The sequence below is a fragment of the Stegodyphus dumicola genome, chromosome 6 (assembly GCF_044657685.1).
Source record: "Stegodyphus dumicola isolate Sdum_Otavi_A_Nest chromosome 6, ASM4465768v1".
Lineage (NCBI taxonomy): Eukaryota > Metazoa > Arthropoda > Arachnida > Araneae > Eresidae > Stegodyphus > Stegodyphus dumicola.
Genome location: NC_140773.1, coordinates 147,808,990 through 147,830,319, shown reverse-complemented (window position 1 = coordinate 147,830,319; position 21,330 = coordinate 147,808,990). Strand labels below are relative to the sequence as shown.

At 30.5% G+C, this 21,330-nt stretch overlaps 1 protein-coding gene across 4 annotated transcripts in view; it reads right to left on the bottom strand.

Annotated features, from left to right (window-relative positions):
• Positions 1 to 413: 413 nt before the first annotated feature.
• Positions 414 to 21,330, bottom strand: part of LOC118198860 (cell adhesion molecule Dscam1-like) — a 199,755-nt gene continuing 178,838 nt past the window's right edge. For all 4 annotated transcript variants that reach the window (XM_085818988.1, XM_085818989.1, XM_085818990.1 and 1 more), the window contains exons 14-15: positions 15,140 to 15,396; positions 414 to 14,072 (exon numbers count right to left, since the gene is read on the bottom strand). In XM_085818988.1, coding sequence (XP_085675114.1) covers positions 13,992 to 14,072; positions 15,140 to 15,396 — 338 coding nt within the window. In that variant the 3' untranslated portion in view covers positions 414 to 13,991. The remainder of the gene's footprint in view (positions 14,073 to 15,139; positions 15,397 to 21,330) is intronic.

Genomic DNA, 21,330 nt, shown 5'->3' with positions numbered 1-21,330 from the left:
TTACGCAGGTAGAAAGGAGCGTCGAAATTTTTTCAGAAGCAATTGAGTATAAAAAAACGTAAAACTCTACGAGAATAACAAATCTGTACTTTAAGTATGTAACATTACGGTAATATTGCTCTCTGTATAATATATTGGAAGCATCTACTTCAATGTGTCAAATGAGTATTGTTTGTCTGTTTACCATGGTTTGCGATTATTATTAGCTTTGTGAATAGCTTATGAATCTTTTCAGAAGCATCGGAATCACATCGCTGAAGACGTTTGTAATGTCAAAACCACAGAACTTTTAAATGTAGGAATATAATTTAGCATTTTAAATTTTAAAATGCTTTAGAAAATAAATAACAAAACACATTGAATGGAATAACTTTATTAATACTGTTGGACTTCTTCTTTAATAATATAATACATTCTTTTTTTTTTTTTTTTTTTTTTTTTTTTACACTATCATTCACACAAAATTTTATTTTATTTTATTTTTTTACAAGAAAAACTTCGAAGGTTTCCTGAAAACAGTTTTTTCTACAAAGGTCATAGAAATCGACATTCAGTATGCAATCCGAAGACTGGGCGAGTATCCATGAATACCGTTTTTGGTTTATATCATTTACAAAAGACAGAATGTGCTTATAGACGGAAAATTTGAGCAAGGAAATACAGGTTCAGTTCAGAAAGCACCTACATACAGAACGCATAGCGTTGATTTAAAAACGCATATATCCCGTAGCATCATTAGAAGAAAGAAGAAAACTTCAAGGCATTTAGTGTTCTTAAATGTAAGTAAAGCACAATTACGGAATGCAAAATTTATGAATTTTAATGAATTGTAATTTGAAGCTCTGTGAACGGTCCTTCTTGCATTAAATCTTATCTTAATTTTCGCGAAAAAAAGGGAGTTTTAGATGGAAAGAGGAGCAAGTCTACATAATTTTCTCGGTAAAATCTTATAAGAAGAGACAAGAAGATTTGTTTAATGTAGGGAAGTGTTTAAAGTGAAATACAGTTAACTTTTATATTAAGTTACAAGTTACTTATCTAAAGTAAAATTGTAAGTCGCGTTTAAACTGTTTTTTTTTGGGGGGGAAGGGGCAGGGGGGAATAAACTAATACTAACTGCAGTACCTTTTCTGAAAATTTAATAAAGGATGTTTTTCAATTGTTTTGAAAAACAGACTTGAATTATTTGAAATTTGAACTATATTCTTAAAAATGTAGTACTTTAGTGAAATGTGCCTACTTTGCAAACCGTATTACCGCAACTTTAATTAGCAAATAATATATTTCATAGAATTTACTTTCAGTTAGTTTCTCCATTAAGAACTTTATTTCTTTGAGAAATATATATCCAAAATAAAAGTCTTGAAAATATTTAAAAAAAGGTGGATGGAGTGAAGAGGAAAAGAAAGTGACTAGAAATGCATTTTTGGTGGATTTTATTTTATTCGATTTTTTAGGTATCATGTTTAATGTGAATTATTTCAGTATCAACTATTTAAATCCTTACAAGAAATTGTTTCAGATAAGCCTTGATACGGTTTAATGATAATTACATATTTTAGAAACAGTTCAAAATGTTTATAAATCTTTTTGTTAAAATTAAGAAACGTGACAAAAATTCTTGCTTGGATTTTTATGATAAATATAAATATTAATACTTTCAGCTTCATTTTTTATGCTATATAAGTATATTTTTTACATCGTAAAACATTTATGTATTTATTCATCTGATTTATATTGAAGTTAATGAAAAAGGACCGCTCACACAAAGAAGCTGTAATAGAGGATACCTTTTTGTCTTACTTTAGATGACAAACTGGTAGTTTTAAAACTTTAAATTAGTATTTTATTCACTTATATTTTGAAGTGAATGCGTATAAAATAAAATATATTGCTTTAGACTGAAACGAATTTCCAAACATATGGCTCAATAATTTTTTGGACCAGTGTCGTAATCGCAGTATTAACGTGGTGAATAAAAGAATTTATTAATTTTTCTCGTAAACATTAGTTTTTTATAATGTATTACAAAATATTTTGCTCCAGAAATAACATAATTTTTACGTATTTAATTCTCAAATTCTCAAAGAAAAATATACAAAGTTCTCAAAGAAAAAATTACCAACAGTTGACTGCAAAATGACCAGTTTAAAAACAAGCTTGAAAATGTTAATCATAATATACTAAATTTGAATTTTGAATAATTTCTCAAAAACGTTATAGTGGCAAGATGATTAATCTAGCCACAATTACAAATGTCGCAGGAAGAAAAATACTTCACAGAATTAAATGCAGATTTACTGGAGTAATTTTATATAAAACACTAATCTATTTATAAATTGCACAACGTTTTTTGGAAACAGCTCGGTCGTTTTATATTAGAATCCGATTTTAAAAGAAATTAAAAAATTAAAATAAATATAATTTAGTAGCTAATGTTGTTAATAATAACTATTTAAAGACCACTCTATAAAATTAACGAAAGCAGAATATTCTAAAGATGACCCTCATTGTATTTTCTCTATAATTCTTCGAAAATCTATTCAACAGAAAATGATCTGTTTCTATTAAATATTAACAAAGCATATAAATTGTTACTTTATGTTGGATCTAGAAGTTAAAAAGACTTTCACCTAATTTCCGTTAAAAGTATGACAAAACACTCAACATTTAGGAAAAATTAAACTGGAAACAAACTTAAATGTATATAAGGTTCTGAAAAATGTATATAAGCGAATTCTTAATATTTTAAAACAAACTATAAAACGTATAAACAGTATAAATTATAAAAATTATATTTCACATTTATGATTGATTTACTTTAATGAAATTATATTGCTTCAACTTCCTTAAATTCTTGTATTGCTGATTATGACACTGATCACTGTAAGGCAATATCATTAGTGATGTAATTTCACTTCACGATGTTATGCATTCAAAATATCGAGAGCCAATCATAAAAGGACAAGTTAGCAGTCGTTTCATAATGACCAAATGTTGTCTTTTAATGTCTAGAGTTGTAAAATTCACAAGAATGCTGCAAACTCAATACGTTATTTTAGTTTAATAATTTGCAGATCGCTGTCATAACTGCTTTTTTCGCTTTATTCTTTTCATTAAAATGAAAAGCATAGTCCTTTTAATATTCTGCTTTCGATATTTGAATAGAAGATAACTTGTAATTTATAGGCACCAGTGTTTTTATTTTATACAGCACCAAGAGCTTATCCCACAATTAATTTGAATAAAAAAATTAAGAACACATTTCACATTACGCTTAACTATATACTTATTAACAAAAAGAGTAAAAAAGTTTGAAAACAGCTGTGGGATTTTTGAATGCAATGCAAATAAAAACAAAGCATAATAAAATATTCCCAATTTATTTTATTTATACAATCCTGGGGGAAGTTATTGAACATAAAAAGGTAAAACATATCATACTAGTCACTTGTTTTACATTATTTTTTCCATATTTAGCCTAAATTTTCCAAAGGATATCGCCCTCCAGCGCCGCCATACAAACTGCCTAAGAGCATTCTAATCGTCTGATACAATTAAGTGTAGAAGCACTTTTTTTAAAAAAGAATAAATAATTCCTTTGCCAAATTATGAATGTTCACTATTAAGCTAAACGAGATAGTTAAGTAACCGTGTTCGTTTCATAAGTGCCTTTCATTTATTATAATTAATAAGGCATTTAAAGTGATTAACTTTTCAGAGAACTATGTAGTGCAGTAATAAGCACATTTCTTTTTACAAAGATAGTAACTACTTCGCATTCAGTATTTCTGCAAAATGAAAATTTGAATGGATCTAAAATAATATTTATTGCCAATTCAGAATAATCAAAGAAATTGCAGCTATTAGTATTGCATTATAACTGTTAATAATCTATGTATAAAAGGCAGGCATACGAAAATTATTGTTTATCATACATTTTTTAACGATTATAAAAATTATTTTATTTTAGAGCTGCTATGCAAGTTCTTGAAATAGTTGCTACAGAATATCTTTTCAAAAGCAATTTTAAGTCAATCATTCTAATTATTTTATCTGCGTGAGTAAACGAATTTATTTATTTTTGATCTAAAATCTAGGAGAATTATAAATTAATTTTGATATCGGAAGATTAATTTTGTTTCTCTATTTCACTTCATATATTAACCATTTAATAATGAATTTCTTAAAAAAAAGAAACTAAGGCTTCGAGTAATCTTTTTCTAAAGGAAATAAATATTCTCATTTTAGAAATTCATTAGTACTTTTAGAAACATTTTAGAAACTTACATGATACCTGTAGTATGTATTATACTTTAATATCGTGCATGCTATCAATTTTAAAGCAGTAATACCTTTGATATTGAAATAATTAATATTAATTTACGTTTTAATGAAAATTTAAAATGCAATTTAAAAGCTTTTTCTTTAAAAAAGATTGCTTTAGTTACATTGAAACCAAATGAGAAATTATCAGTTGTATTTGTATGGGATGGTAATGGAAGAGCATCTTCTAAATTCTATGTATTTTTTAATATTTATAACACCGAACTTTGGGATTCTAATTATTTTTTAAACTTTAAATAGCAAATAGAATCAGATTTAGAAATAGAACAAACAGAATTTACATATCAGTAGAATTATCTGTAAATTTTAATGTATTTTATGAGGCACAAAGTTTCGAAACGTTTACAGTAGGCACATGTTAATATTAACTTATGAATTTTAAATGCTATCTTTTATAATTAATCACTGCTAGCTCGGCATTATAAAATAATTTCAATAATTATACTCTTACTTTACTCCCCCCTTTTTTTTTGCTAGCTTAACATTAGAAAATAATTTCAATAATTATAGTCCTTCTTTCCTTTTTTGGCTAGCTCAACATTAGAAAATAATTTCAATAATTATACTCCTTGTTTCCTTTTTTTAACAGACTGAGATCCGATAACTGCGCATTAGTTTTCGATACAGTTCTTTCCTTCATTTTATCATTTCTGATGAAAATAAATAAAATACTGATTTATATAAATTATTATTTCCATTGATATTGAATCACTCCCTTGCATAGCAACTGCTTATTAACATTTTCGACGAATTAGTTATAGTATGCGCGTATGAATGCATTATTAAAAATAGGTAGCATAAGGAGTTAAGTAAGTACTGCCATTACAAACTGCCAACTTCATTACTTACGTATAATATTACATATTCCGGTAATATTTTCCTCACGATATGATTTAATGCGTATAATATTAATATCCCCGTAATTGACGCATGAATTATTGTAGCACAGTAATATGTAATATAATTTGTGTTTATTCTATTGAGTCTACGGAGATAGCGTCTAATGAGAAAAGAATGAAATAAGAAACTAGCGCAAGACCAGTTCCTTCAGTTCATCTGAAAAGCTAAGAAATTTAGCTGCACGTTTATTTGGACGCAAATTTTACTTTGGTTTATCTGTCCTGCAAGCTAAATGTGTTCTAGAAAGATTCAACAGACAGAAGCTACCCTATAAATAAAATACAAATGGGAAAAGTCTATCTTGTGGATGAGCTGCATTGGGTAAATTAAATGCGTTCAAAATATGAAATAAAATAATCAATTACTCTGCAAATCATTTAATAAGAAAAAAATTAATATATTTTGAATTCTTTAAAAATACATACCGCATATGAGTAAGAGTTCCAAGGAAGCAAAGCATTTTGAATGCAACTGCGAATATAGATAATCAATTTCTAGAAGGTATAGTAGAGAATTTCCTTTCCTGTTCATCATTATTGAACTTCGGAAACACATTAAGAAACGGTCTGTAATATACGTATGAATAGAAACATACTGTAAAAACATTTATTTAAACTTTTTCTCTTAAAATTTGCCCTCATTTAAAACTTGCGTGATTCTTAAGACTCGTTAAATTTTGCTTATGCTGAAATCTTTCTAAACGTATATTAGAACTATATTTTAGGTATGCATCAATACCTCAAAATGTATTTAATTACAAACGTATAATTTTATTTGTTAAGCATATATGCAAACTAATGTTCAATTTACAATGAACACATTAATTCGTGTTATCTATTACATCTTATCAAGAGGACATACACATTCTATACAAAACAGCATCTTCTAAAGTAATATCATTTTGTAGAATTTATAACTGATTGTGCTGCAATCGATGGCTTCTAAGATTACTTTGCATGAGTGTTCTTTTTTTATTCCGTTTATTTTTATTTTGATGCTCTTGTATGCGGCCGTTTGATCTTTTACAGTCACTAATTTTTGTTATTGTTTGTCAAGTTTTTTTTAATTTACAAAAGTTTTTATTTACGATGAATTTTCTACAGATATTTCAAATTTACTCTCTTTTGATATAACATCCTAATGTAGCTTTCAGTTTGCTACGACAAACTTCTACTCTAGTTTCCACTTTCCTTCCTATTGAACTTATCATTCCAAAGTGATATATATATATATATATAACAACATAACATTCAAAAGTGGAACATATTATTCAAAAGTGGTATATAATGCTAACAGTACTTGCTTTTGACAGCTTTCTAATTCTAGCTTTTTTTCTAGTTTCTAGTCTAATTCTATAGTAAAAAATATTTGTTTTCGACAAAATATAGCAGTTCAGAAAAATTACCTAATTAAACACGAGAAGGTTTTTTTTATAAATTACAATTATTTCAATTTACAGTTTACAGTTATTTAAATCTTGGCTGCCAAAAATCCCCCCCGAAAAAAAAGAATAGACGAATAGACATTTCTATTTATTAATGTTAGCAACAGTAGTTCAATTTAAAAAAAGGAGACATTTTCAGATCACCTGTAATTCTTTTTGTATCGACGTTTGTTTTCGTGTTCGACACCGAAAAATTATGAGAAATAAAAGTATTTTCTACAAAAAATAGGTTTCAAGTACTTTTTTGATGATTTTCTACCTTTCAAGCTCGTGCCGGATTTTTGTCCCTTTGGAAGAAAAAAGGGTAAGTGGACATTTTTTTTCTAAATTTAGAATTTTGAACTGAAATCTCTGGTATAGATTCCCAAAATTGGCTGGGTATCAGTATTTTCCTTCTCAGTTACGTTTTTAGTTTTAGTTACTTAGTCTTCGCCTCTTTACTTGAAAGTTTACTGGTATAATTTTTTCTTTTGCTATTGATTCTTTTTTATACATCTAAGGTTATTTACATATGCATTAGATTTTTTGATTTCCTATTCATTTCTATACAGTCAATATCAGTTCTTTGACTACTACCTCTTTAGCAGATCTGTAGCTGTAACGTTGATTTCTTATATAAAATTCTAATCTGTAACGTTGATTTCTTATATAAAATCTTATTTTGAATTTAATTATTAATTCTCTCCTTTGCTAGCAATTTCCTATTATGTTGAATCTTTGACAAATATTTAAACTTTATTTTATTTACCATTTTCTCTTTGTAATTTCTCAAAACTCCAAACTTGCTACATTATTCCTTTAGACATTACATTATTTGTTGTGCATTATTTTACTTTCTGTTCTGTTTAACAGTTTCTTTCATTGTATATAAAGATAAATTTTCTTAAACACTTTTTTTAGTTTAGGTTTTATTTATTTCGAAATTAATATTCCAGAGATATTTACATTCCGATTTACTTCACTAAGTCTTTAATTTTATTCTCATAAAATGAGTTACGCATTTGTGATATTAAATTTTGAGAGATAATTAATGCTAATTTATTGGTACCATGTTCCGAAATTGAATTTTTTTTTAATACATGGTACCATTTTAACAGAAATTGTATTTTATTAACACATGGTGTCATTTTCAGGTCTATTATTTTCAAAAGTTCTTCTTTGTCAATTGATAAATCAAGTTCGTAACGTTCGGTTCCGAATAAAACATGAAGAAGCCGATTAAATTGAGCTTTTAAAGTTGCTTTTACCTTAATCCCTAGTTCTGTATTTTATCATTTCTAATATGGAAATATTTTTTAAATGCGAACAATAATGATATGACGCAATTTAAAAGAAGTTCATTCGCAGTTGCATCCGCAAGAAACGAAAAATAACTGAAACACATTTGTTACAAACATTTAACATCTTTAGAATGTAGAAAATCTTAAATTTATGTCTGAAGAAGCTCCAAGAAGGAAAAAGCTCTAAGAAACAACATCTTTTAGCGTTTCTTTAGAAACGCGACTCTGGGTGGGAAATTAAGTTCCTTAATTATAAATGAATAAAGGAATAATTTGTTGGTTGGGAAGGTTGTCACAAGAGTGAAAGTAGAACATATAAGGAACTTCAATCCACATAAGTAATCCTCAGCACTTTTATATGATGATGTTAATTTCAGAGCTGCCAACCTTCCAGATAAAGATCAGAAATTATTACAGAAACAACGCATTGTTACCTACGATAAGCTTTGTAACACTCTGTTAGGAAATGGAACTATTAAGTTCCCAAAAAACTTAGCTAAAAGAAAAATAAATTAATTTCTTATTTCGAAATAGCCTGTAAGCACGTTTGATTGTTTTCATTAAACGATTATGCTAACACTGTAAGAACTAACTCTTTAAAGAGCGAATAGCAACAAAATAGGTATCATCATCGAAGTTAAGTCTACAAAATATGCATCATCATTGAAATTTAGTCAACATTTAAGAACTTAGAATATGTCATGTATTACTATTTTTGAAGTTCCTATTTTTTGTGTTTAAGAAAATATAAATTACACGTGTATATAATTATAAAATCTTGCTACGCGTAACAGAAATAATGAAAAAAATATTTACTCGAGGACCTTTCAAAAGCTTTATTATACAATGCACTTTCTTTATTCGCATCTTTTATATAAAATGTTCACTCTAACGATTTCTAAATTTCTGATCTAGAAATCGATGCCGAAGCTAATCTCTACTTAAAATAGTAATTGCAATTGCAATGTTTAAGTGTCGACTTTTAACGTTTTGCTAATGTTTATAAAAAAGAAAAAGTATGTATTTAAAAAGTGTGGTGTATGAAATATTAGCAAAAACATTACAAAAAATATGAATGTTGAACATGCTAGTACAAAAACATTTAAACTTTAAAGTTATACTTCAAACTATAAAAACTGCGTGGTTATCATATATCCGAAGTGCATAGAAATAATTCCAGACTTTGCTTAATATTATAATTATAAATTTAAGATCATGATTAAATGTTCAGTAAACAAGTTTTAATTTAAGATACCAAAATTCCTAATTGCTTAAACAACTTTTGGCTTAGAAGACACACTTGAAAACCTAAAATGGCAAGTCAGATTGCGAAAAAGTTAATCACATAATTAAAAAAGGGGGAAGGTTATTGCTTTAAAAAAGATTTGAAAAAGATGCTAAGGTTCCGAAGAGGAAAATGGAATACTTTGGAAGAATATGAATACAAACGATCAATTAGGATGCAGTGAAAAAGTATATTCTGTTTATCATTTCCTTTTCTTTAGAACTTTATTTCGATTTAAGGAAATCAGTCAGTTACATATGTAATAAATAATATGTAATTATAATTCATATGTAATAAAATAAAATTATTTAATTAACAAATAAAATAGTTTCTAATAAACGTGAAGAAACAAAATGGATGAACTTATAAAGACCATATATATATATTGAAAAAAAAGAAGAAATTTTTAAAGGGAAGAAAACGTATGATTCCTTATCAGACACACTTTCAAACAAGAATAGAAATTAATACTGAAAGGTTGGCAAGTTCTGCTAAGAACTTCTGTGAACGTATTGCAACGCGAGAGTATTTCATTAAACAGTCCTAAAATTTTTAAATGCAGAAAAGCGAAAAGTTCAGAGATTTATATAGATACACGTATTGCTATATTTTGCATACTAAATTTGTGCGTGTGTCACTGCGCTTTACAAATCAGAATGAAGATATTCTAAAACTTCTCGTCTTCAAAAATAAAGAAAAAATTCTCTTGATCTAATAGCAGACTTCACTTTTAAAAGCTCTTATTCAAGATATTTTTTTTTTTTCAATCTGTGAACTACAATATTGTAGCAAAATTGTTGTCCATAAATGAAGATGAAAATCTATCACACACTCTTTTATATCCTTCGAATTCCCCTTTAATGTTAATCACCGTTATTTGAAATAGAAAGTGATTGATTTGTTTAGTGCTGAAGGCAACTATTTTTATACTAAAATTAATTAAAATTACCTAATGAATGGATTTTAAATAACTTCGAGATTCTGAAAAATTGTGTAATTAATTCTTTTCCTATTGAAATCATGCCTAATTTTTTTATTATTTAAGCAGAATTTATTAAGTATAACAGCATGTTCTAAATTTTAAAATTTAATTAATCGAAATTAAGCTAAAATTTTTTAAATATAACTGTGCATTTATTAATAGTAATTTAATATCATAATTTTAAAATAAGCTTAAATCATTTGCAGGATCTCAAAAAGAATTCATTAGAATTAATAATAAGAATAAAAGAAATTCTGTTGCAATACTGGAAAATAACTGCTTCTGAAGAAAAAAAAAAAAAAAAAAAAAAAAAAAAAAAGTTAAACTTTCCATAAATGCTAAAAGAAATAAGAAAGAAACGTACGTATAAGAAGCGCAAGATTATAGGACTGTAAGAATTGTATAATTAAAATATCATATATCTTTGGCACTAAATCGTTTCTTCTGTTCCGTTCACAGTCGAGATAATCAGGGTTTGCATAGACCCGCCTGTTTCTCAACGTTGCGAATACATTCACGTTTGCATATTTAAAATGTCATCCGATAACAACTGAAATTTTTATTTGTTTACAGTCTGATGAGCATATTTAAGCATTGATTATTATAGTATGTACAAAGTCAACACATATGTATATTGGCTGAATATACACTATAACATAACACACTCATACATTTATAGCAAACATAACTTTAAGCATTCATTGACTCATTCGGAAGTTCTCCATGACACATCCGATTTTCAAAATCGCTATTCAAAGCAACATGTGAAATGCTGCGCAAATTCTAAACATACTGCATACTTGTCAAAAAGTGTTCTAATATTTTGTGGCAACATTTTCGCCGTCAAGAGACGCTCTACATCGCACTGAAAGTAACCTGGACTTTATTTATTGCACTTTTTATTTTACCTTTTCTACTTCAATTCCCAGGCCAGCTGTGAATTGAATTGCAGTGTTATGGGCGTACCACACAAACATACACACAACACTAAGAGTTCTTTAAAGTGAGTAATTTTTGTGCAATAAACAGTTTATTTGAAATAGTTGTTCGAGAACATGAAAAATAACGCATTGTTTAAAGCCTAAAAAACAAAGCTTGTGAGCAGATACGCATAAATTTTAAGTGATGAAACTATCTTGCAATAAATGAAACTCAAGAGAGTATTTCTTTCTCTTGCTTTTAGCAGACAAAAATAAAAGTATGATGTTAATATCTGTAGTAAGCTTAATGGCGTCTGGCAATGCCAGATACATAGAAGCTAAGTTAAATAAATAGAAGCGTAACGATATTTGATCCCTAGTAAATGTTTCCTCGACATCCATCCGAGGCTATTTTATTCCTCCAAATTATTTAGCTGTGCGTGAATTCTATAGTTGCTTGACATTTTCTTGAATTTCATCAAAGTATTCCACGTGCATTTCTACGATTATCACAAAAATTCATTCGTGGAATAAGGACGCTAATTTGTATTCAGCACCTAAAAATTTGGGGCTAAGCACGGATGCCCCTAAGTTGAAATGTCTCTGACATTTTGCATTACCTCCTGAGCTTGATTTTTTAAGGTTTTAATTCAGTTTTAGGTAGACTAGTATTATTTGGCGGCAGATGTTTTTCTGATCTTCTTCCGAGCAACTACTCGCAACAGTTTCGAAACTTATAGTGACACAATGGCAGCAACCAAGTTTGCAGCGCAATCAACTGCATTACTCTGAGTAAAAGATGCAAAACAAATATTTTTTAATTTACAGATTTAGAAGCGGTAGTGTCAACAATGGGAGTACTATTTGGTTATATGAGTGAAAATGTTCGTGAAATGAAGAAGCGAATAATGAAAATTCGAAGTTAAATTTTAATAATTATTTAGAGAAGGTATTATTAAAAAGTATTCAGATATTACTCGATAAAGGGATTCTGGACACTACCTTAGTATATTAAGCAGATTAAATTTTATCCATTTAATTTTAATAAGTATTAATTAAACAGATTTTACAGAAATTGTCGTTATAAGACTTAAATATAAGAGAAATGAATTACAGATTATATCTGGGTTTAGTATCGGGTTAAATAGTTATAACAGAAAAGTATTTAATATAAGTTCTTTCCAGAAATAATGTTATGCGTTTACTTCCAAAATTTTAAAGCCTTTGTTCAACTTCTTAAACCAAAACTTTAAACAATTTGCTAAAGTTGTCCTTCATTTACTATGCATGGCAAAAATGCATTTAATTTTAAAACACGCATTTATACTCAAGAATGATATGCAACATAGAATATTATTTAGTTTTCGACTTAGAAGTCTTCCTCATAAACTAGTACTATGATTATAACATTCCAAAATAAACTAGCTTTAGTTAATATGATTTATTGTTTTCGTTAGCATCTTTATATTTAAGCTAAATGTTCTTATATAAACTCAAGTGTTAAATTCATCATTTTTAGTTATAAAATGAGAAATACATTTCTCTCATGATTTTATACGAAACGTTATTTTCTCTTTTACCCAGAGTATATGCAAGAATATATCATGCCTTCAGATTTCGTAAAAGTTTTTAGTGCTTGATTTTTAATGAGAACAGTTGCATACGTTTTCTTCATCCAAGCCATCAAGCGAGGCAAATCATTGTAACAACTTCCACCATCACAAGAAAGTTTTGAATTATGCGCTTTTCAAACTGCAAACTGGCAAAGTTAATGAATGCCCTTTGTAGACACTGGCACAAAAACGTCCTTTTGTTATGTATTGCAGGAAGTTGCCTCAGTAATATAGTTATTCACATCATCCAAAGATATGTTTAGTATGACACAGGCGAGACGACTAGATCGGTGAAGATCACAGCCTTCCCAAGAAACATGGCGAGAATGATTATGAGCAGGATGAAAATGGCGATAACGAAGTATAGAATATTGTAAACAATATTTCATTTTTATTCCATTAGTTTTATATTTTTAAGACTTATCCATTTGTTCTAATTTATTTCAATCACACTCAGCCAGTATTTCTATAATATAATTTTTTAAGGTAGAGATGTGCATATAATATATATAAATGAAAATTTGAAATGCTTAAAAGTATTCTATATGTTAAATTCAGATCCAAATGCCAGGGTTAAAGTATTCTAATTATCAATCAAGATTTTACTCCTCTGCTGTTTAAATTCTTTTCTCCGTTTTTATGCTGGTAATTGTCCAAATTTGTTCTTAAATAGATTGCAGTCAAAATCTTATGTACATTTTGTATATCTTCATTAATAGCAATATTTAATCAGCCATATATATTTATAAAATTTAAATTTTGATTGATTATAATTTATTATAGTGCTTTTAATATCATCAACAGATGATCTGAGAATTGACCACGTTCTATGAAGAAAGTAATTAAAATGAATTATAGTATAACGCATGCGCTTCTAGTAACTTCCTCCGCACTACCAGAATTTGCGGAACTGAAAGACATTTTCCAGAAGTACTTTCTGCTCAGTATGAATAGGAAATAATACAGTAACATAAAATTAGAAAAGGGTTTTTTATGGACACATAATCCTGCAGTTGACATCTTCTTTGTACTTTCAAGGGTGAGAATCATCGATGACAGCAGCAGCACAACACCTAAACTCGCGGGTGAAATCTACGTCATTTTTTATGTGTTGATTCCCCTTTCTAAAGCAAGAGCAATCGATTGAGGAACCGAATAAATTAATCGATACGAAGAGCTGCCTGTTTTTGATTCGCTGGATGTGCGTAGTCGCCACTCCTTCAGGCTGCCATGTCGTAATGGTGAACCTCGGCTGTTTCTTGTATAGTGAGACCCGCCATTCTTTTGCGATCCATGGTAGCCTAAAAAAAAAAAAGTAACTTGAGTACAAATTATAATCAAACTCACGTTTCTAACTTTTGCATTAGATTCCTGCCTCTCCACATAATATTAAAAACTAAAGTATGAGAATGCATCGAAAGTTATTAAAGACCGGCATTTAAACTTAGAGAATTAACTAATGAGCCTTTTGCATTCGAGTTTGCCAATAACTGAGACTTGGTGACAATGGGAAATTTTGCCACTGACCTTAACCGAAAATATGAGCTATCTTACTTGCTATAGCCTACACTAAAATCACCCATTTCTTAAGCAGAACAAGCATGTGGAGATGTTTTAAATAATAATCTAAGTCAATTGCATCTAATAAATGCAGATGATAGTTATGTTATTGAAAATTAATTCCTGTAATTGAAGTTTTTCCTCATGATATAGATCAGGGTTTCTCAACCTGAGGGCAATTCCCCTTAGTAGGTAGTTTCATAATTTAGGGGAACGGGAATGCGGTCAGCCTTTTATTTTCCCGTTAAATATTCAGTTTCAGTTTATGAATGTAAAGAACTACTTTTATTCGAGTTTCAGTCTTTATCAAAATTTTCTATACTTTTTTCTTATTTAATTTATATAAGACATTAAAAATAACCTAGATTTAACTAAATATATGTGTTTTCCTGAGAGTTTAAGTGGAAGGAGAGGAAGAGATGGTCTAGCAATGGCGAAAGGGGTGCATGGGGCAAGAAAAAGGTTGAGAATAACTGGTATAGATGTTGAAATCACAAAATATTTCGATGGCGTTAATTAATTTAAAATAAATTATGCGTTGTGTTGATTATTATGTGTTGATTCTTACGAAGTTATTCAACAAGTTAAACCAAGGAGGCTATTGCAACACTCTTCCTGAGTAAAAGTGAATAATCTTTTTTAAATATTAATGAATCGTGAAGGAAGATTAGAGCATTTCAACCTTTCATGGGTATCTTTCTTTATATTAGAACTTTGTCCTAGTATCTTCTCCAAACGAATGGCGTTAAAGTTCTAACAATGCCTTCTTTAATGTCATAGATTAGAGAAAATGATAGAGATAACTTACGTGATGAAGCATTCCGTTCCGACCGACAACGATAGCCCTACATTCATCAGTGGGCCTACGTCTCTCGGTGGTGATGGCGCTTCCGCAACGTATGGGCATGGTGGCGTAAGGTGCCGGGTAGCCTTCTGGAGGTGGATGTGGAGGCATGGGCACACCAGGAATCCGAAGCAGAGGCCGGTTCTTCTCCACGTCTACATAGCGCTGAGGGTGAGGCAAAGTAGAACTGCCACTATAGGAATAACGACGGTCCGGGCCGCCTATTAAAAAAAATCGAAAGATGAATAACTGCTATACATCTGAAGAAGCAACCAGTTTGTTTAAGTAATTTCAAGTAAAAAAAGGGAATGAAGTCACCAAAATATGTCACAAAAACGGACCTACAATTTCTTAAAGGGATTCATCACTGCCAAGTAAATACGCATATTGGTACGATGTTCATCCAAATTAGGTTCCCAGCCAACTGGCTGACTGCACTAGATTTTTCATGGTTTTCCCTCGTGTAAATGTACAGGAGCCAATTCAAATTCTGATTTTACTTTTTAATGCTGATCGGATGAAAAACGTCGAGAACTACCAATAAATTAATATTTAATTGTAGCAAGCTGAAATAATATTATACCTCTAAGAACAGAATCTACTACAAAAAGGTTTTTGTAGCAATTTATGTTTTGCATTCGCGTTTTAGAGATTTAATTGTATTTGCAATTCACTGCAGTCGTACTTTCAGAAAGCCACATTTCTTTAGTTATAATTTGTTTCCGAATTCTTTATATCAGCAACTTCGATTAAGGCCAGAAAAGCTGAACTGTATTGTCACTGGCTTACACAAATTATATGCAATAATTATAAATGCCTTATTTTCGTGCGATGGATTATCACTCTTTCGCCTTATTTAATGAAAATAAATAGAACTTTTTTAGAAACAGTGCGCACTTTTATTTTGCTCTATTTTCAACTATTTTAATGGTAATAATGTGCGTATAATTCACCTATATATAAAAAAATTTTTTGCTCCCAAAGTTCTTCAAAAAAACTATTAAATTTCAATACGTAAAAGCTTGAAATACGATTTAAGTCAATAAAATCATTCTTGAATTTTACACCCTTGAATTTTACACGAAGTATGATATAGTATTAAAGTATAATGGATATGTTAGAAACCGGAATTTTGCCTTGAAGGAATTATATAAAGATTTGGTTTTTATATTCACGGAGCCCTTCCATCTGCAATGTTTTCATAAAATTCTCTTCCTTATTTTGAAGATATGTATAATTGAAGGTATTCAATCTAAGATCAATAATTAAAGAAATAAAGCCTGAAGCCATTTTTTGAGCAACTAATGTATCACTTATCAATGACGTTTTATTTTTTTGTACTGATGATTCATGCTTTTAAAAAGGTCAAAAGACGCAATAAAGCATAGTTACATTCATATGTTCTTAGAATGACATAAAACGCGGGAGCTGAATTGCTAGACTTTAAAAATTATATCATTCAATTTTGTAAATAATCCAAAGAATTTCCAACAAATTTCATATAGAATATACATTATGTTCTTTTTCTAGCTGAATTTTGAACGTGCTGAACTGCATGTTGCACTGTCACTATGAATTTTACGGTATTTTTACATCAAAGAAGACATATTTACTAGGTCAAAACTTGAAAGTCATCGCTTGGATCACCCACACATTGGCCTTCAGAATTTTACTTTCTTCATTCACACAAAAATTTTTTCGAAGAAAACCGACATTGCAAAACAGAAAAACAAAACGAAACGAAAAATACACATAAAGGTTTCCGTCCTCTTTTGTTTATTGTATAGAATAAGACGTTTGAAACAATCGTAAAGTGATGAAGACGAGTATTTCTCTTGCACATGACTTTAATGACAGCACTTATGTATGTCATCCGCTGCGGTCAGGCGATCACGCGAGACCAAGGTCGCTTGACCCTAAGCCCCATAATCACAGGAAAAACGGGATTTTTATTTTTCTGGTTGAATGAGCTTTCTCACTACGCGGTTGAATAAATATGATAGAAGGAAAGTGAATGACAAAGCACAACAACGACGGGAGGTAACTAAAAAATAAAACTGGTGGTTTTATTATTACACATAAAATTAACACGATGCAACTTCTTTTAACGTTCAAGAACAGTTAAACCTGGTATAGCGAACATGGTTCATAACGAACGAATAGTTTGGTCTCGTCAAATTTCCTATGTACTTAATGTTATTTTACACAGCTATAACGAATCTTCAAAGGTATGAGAATCGTAAATAATGAATTTTACGGATATTATCTGCCAACAAATTTTTTGTATTTTTCGTATTTTTTCCATATATTTAGTGCAATATTTATTAAACTCAAAATCAGCCGTGTTTAAGATCTATCCATGCGAAGACAAAGAGAAACAATTTTACCTTATTTGTTCTTTAATTTTCACACCAATTTCTCTGTGTTCTGAAAAATGGCTATACGAGACAGGTGTAACACCCAGTTCTTGGAGAATAAGGATACACAATAAACGTATCTCAGGATATTATAATGGTGTATGTGACCATCGAATCTGAACAGGTTTTCTGTTTCTGTTCAAGCTCTTTCGGTGAGATGTCAGAGTTCTGTTGAAGCTGATGCTATGATGACAATTTTGAGATTTTCGCTATTCAGTGATTCTCCTTTTAGGGTACGAATATTTTTTACTTATCGGTTCGTTTTGTATGAGGGCAAACCTTCTCCATAAGTTCTAAATGGGGGGGGGAAGTCCATTTTTTAGGTATTTTGGAAAATTTTAAATATTCTGTTGTTGTGACTAATGTCGCTTGCCTAACATCAGAACAGGCCCAAAAAATTCATCGTAGCAAGGAGGCAAGATTGCTCTTTTCGTTGGGAAAAGCCTTGGGCACCACAGAAGTGACAATACAACTTTGCTCAGTTTCGCTCCCAGTTTTGCAGGAAAGCATCTCAGGGGATCGGCTCCAAAGATCTCCCAGTCCTCCTCCATACCATTAAACTCTCTAGAGGACTTTCGGCACGCTGTCTGCGCGGCTTTTGAGTGCCAACATGCCACACAGACACTATACATTTACACACATCCATGCCTTCTCCGGGATTCGGAGACGGGCCCTTCGGTAGGGCAGTCAGAGTCACTACTGTCCCGGTCAGGCGGCATTAAGTGTTTTATAATGGATATTGAATATTTGCTTTTGTGCGAAATGAATGCATTCTTACTGCAGACAAGATAAGATAGAGTAGTGCAAAACGTTTTAATGTTTTTACAGAAGGGTAAAACTTCATATATTCTTTGATCTAACTGTCTGAACCTTGTATTGGAGAAACTTTTAAGTGCCAAAAATTAATCCGTATGGCGAAAAGTAAATGCCAAGCATTCAGCATTGAAAATAAGATGATCATGTTCGAAAAATACAGAAATGTATATAGCCAAATACAGAAATGTATATATCGATATCTTCCAGGAATACAGCTTATGCAAATCTACAGTTTGTACCATGTGGAAAAATTCAGACTCGATAATTTCTACTATTGGAAAAAAAATCTCGATATGAGGAAAAGTTGAGAAAAGCCAATAATAAGAATGTTGAATGAGCACTGCTTAAAATGGTTCACTATTCAAAGAATGCGTAATCTGCCCATATCTGACCAAATGTTTCAAAAAACTGCCGATAAATTTGCCATGCAGTTTGGAAAGATAACCATTTTGTATTCAATTTACTGGCTGGATAAAGTTAAGAAGCCTGAAAACATTTCTTCAAGCAAAATGGAAGAATCAGACAATGTTTCAAAATTTTATTTCGAAGGAAAAAATGCTTGGAATGATGAATGTTGCTAGTACTAAAAAAAATGACATTTCCAGCGTCGATGAAAATGGTCCACTAGATTATGTCAAACCAAACGTAAAAATATGAAAATCAAAGATATTCCAGCGAAAAACTCTCAAAGGTGCGAATCTTGTAAGAATTATAAGAATTGGAACCTCCCTTCAGCCCACCTGGACACGAGTGTCCCCATAGCTCAAAAGAAGGGTGCTAATATGAAAGAACTTCTTGTGTACGCTAATACGAACCGTCGACGCTTGGTAAAGAAATCCTAGAAACCAAAAGACAAACGATGTGAAAATAATTCTTGATTCTTCTAAAATTAATTGTAAGGCGTGGATAACGTCGAAATCATTTGAAGAAAAGCTATGGAAGTGGAATGAAGAGCTTTCGTTCAAACTGTTGATTGAAAATTGTAATCACAGAGAGATGTCGAAAGCTTAGAATGAATTAAGATTGTTTTCTTGCCGCCGAATGCAACATCGATGCTGATATCTATGGGATCAACGCTCACCAGCGGCCGAGCGGTAAAGTCGCTGAACACTGGTAGTTCGGTCCGAGGTTCGAATCCCGCGAACGGGCTGGCTGCATGGGTGTCTACGTGGTTTTCCCCATGTGTAACGTGTATACGAGCCAGTTTCCCTTAGAAAGTCCTCCACGAAGGCTTCCCTCCCCTTAGGCAAATAGCCCTGGTGTGCTTTGCCATAATTAAATACACCACATACACTACACCACATCTATGGGATCAAGACGTGATCAGGAGCTTCAAGTACCCTTATAAAAAGCAGCTGATCTTAAGTATTTGGGAGAAGTACAACACGTAGATTATAACGTTTAATACAGAAAGAAATATTTTGGCGATCTGCTGCAGAATCAACCATCCGAAATTACTTTTGGTATGCTGGTATAGCATTGGGTGTTGAAGAGGAAAATAATGAAAACAAGGATGCCAGTCGGATAGACGAAATAGCGTTTCCGTATTTGAGAATATGATATGGAGCTTTTTCAATGCAGCGATGATGATATTTGATGCTTTTAAGTACGCTCTTCTGATTGGTGAAAACATTGCAACACAAATTAAAATGAGAAACATTTGCATCGAAGACTCTTAAAATAAAACTCCGTACCACAGCCGAGGCAAAACTGCGATACGTTTCATTACTTAAGTTTTTATTTACACAAATTGTACAACGGAAAGTGATGGAGTCTTTTCAATTTTGATACAAAATTGTTAACAGAAACTTACTGCAATCTGCATCACGTTATCAGAGTTGTTATTTGTTCTCGGAAGTTAAGTTAGATTCGTCAATAATTTTTGATATTCAGTCTTAGTGCCTTTATATTTTTATGGATAAAATAATAAGTCTTAATTATATATGTGCATTTTAAGATTCGAAAGAAGGATCAGAACCATGACATTTATATTAGTGTTCTATCGTACAAAAATATTAACATATGGTCACCCTAGAAAAGAACGAAGAGCGAATTTAATATTTGCGCCGGATAAGAATTGTAAGCCGTAATATGATTTTTTAAAATTAGATTTGTTATTTACTTCTGGTAAATGTGACATTTTTAATCAGCTTTATTGAGAATCTTCAGTCAGTTTTTGTATATTTTGTGAGATAATCTTTCTCATCAGATTGGAAATGACGAATCAAATTTTTGATCCTTTATACGCGGTTTGACTATGTTATAACGACAATTGTTTAATGCAAGTTTTATTCAAAAGTAGAGCATTGAAGCTTTTCGAAGTAGGAAATAGTTCAGATCCAAAAATAACGTACCAGATTTTACCAAATAATACACTAAAGAAAAATACTATGAACATATAAAGAATCAGGAATTAAGCTATAAATTAGGACCTTATAAAACAGAATAGAATATGTACGATGTAGCTTCATTTAAACAGAATCGCGAAAACAATAATAAATTCATGCTTGAAAAATGAGATCTTGTTTTGTTGATTGTGTAATAAGCTACAGTGTCAGTGGCGGAGATAGTGTTCTTCAGAAATACTGAAAAGTAGAATACAGAAAAAAAGGAAGATGTCTATCTATTGCTAGATGTACTGTAAAGTAATATTGTTTCCATGCGTTTTTATGTTTAAAAGTGCTGAGGCCTGATCAGACATTAGTGAAATAATTACACATATAGATGCATGAAGTATCCTATTGTAAACTTTGTAGAATCATTAGTTTTTTTTGAAAAATGTGCATCGCCCTCGCCGGGATTCGAACTGCAGTCTTCTCGATTACATGTCGGATGTGCTTCCAGTTACACCACGAAGACACACGGAAAGGAGGGAGAAAATACCTTATAGCTTTCACATTCGTTTCTCCTTTCCAAGTGATT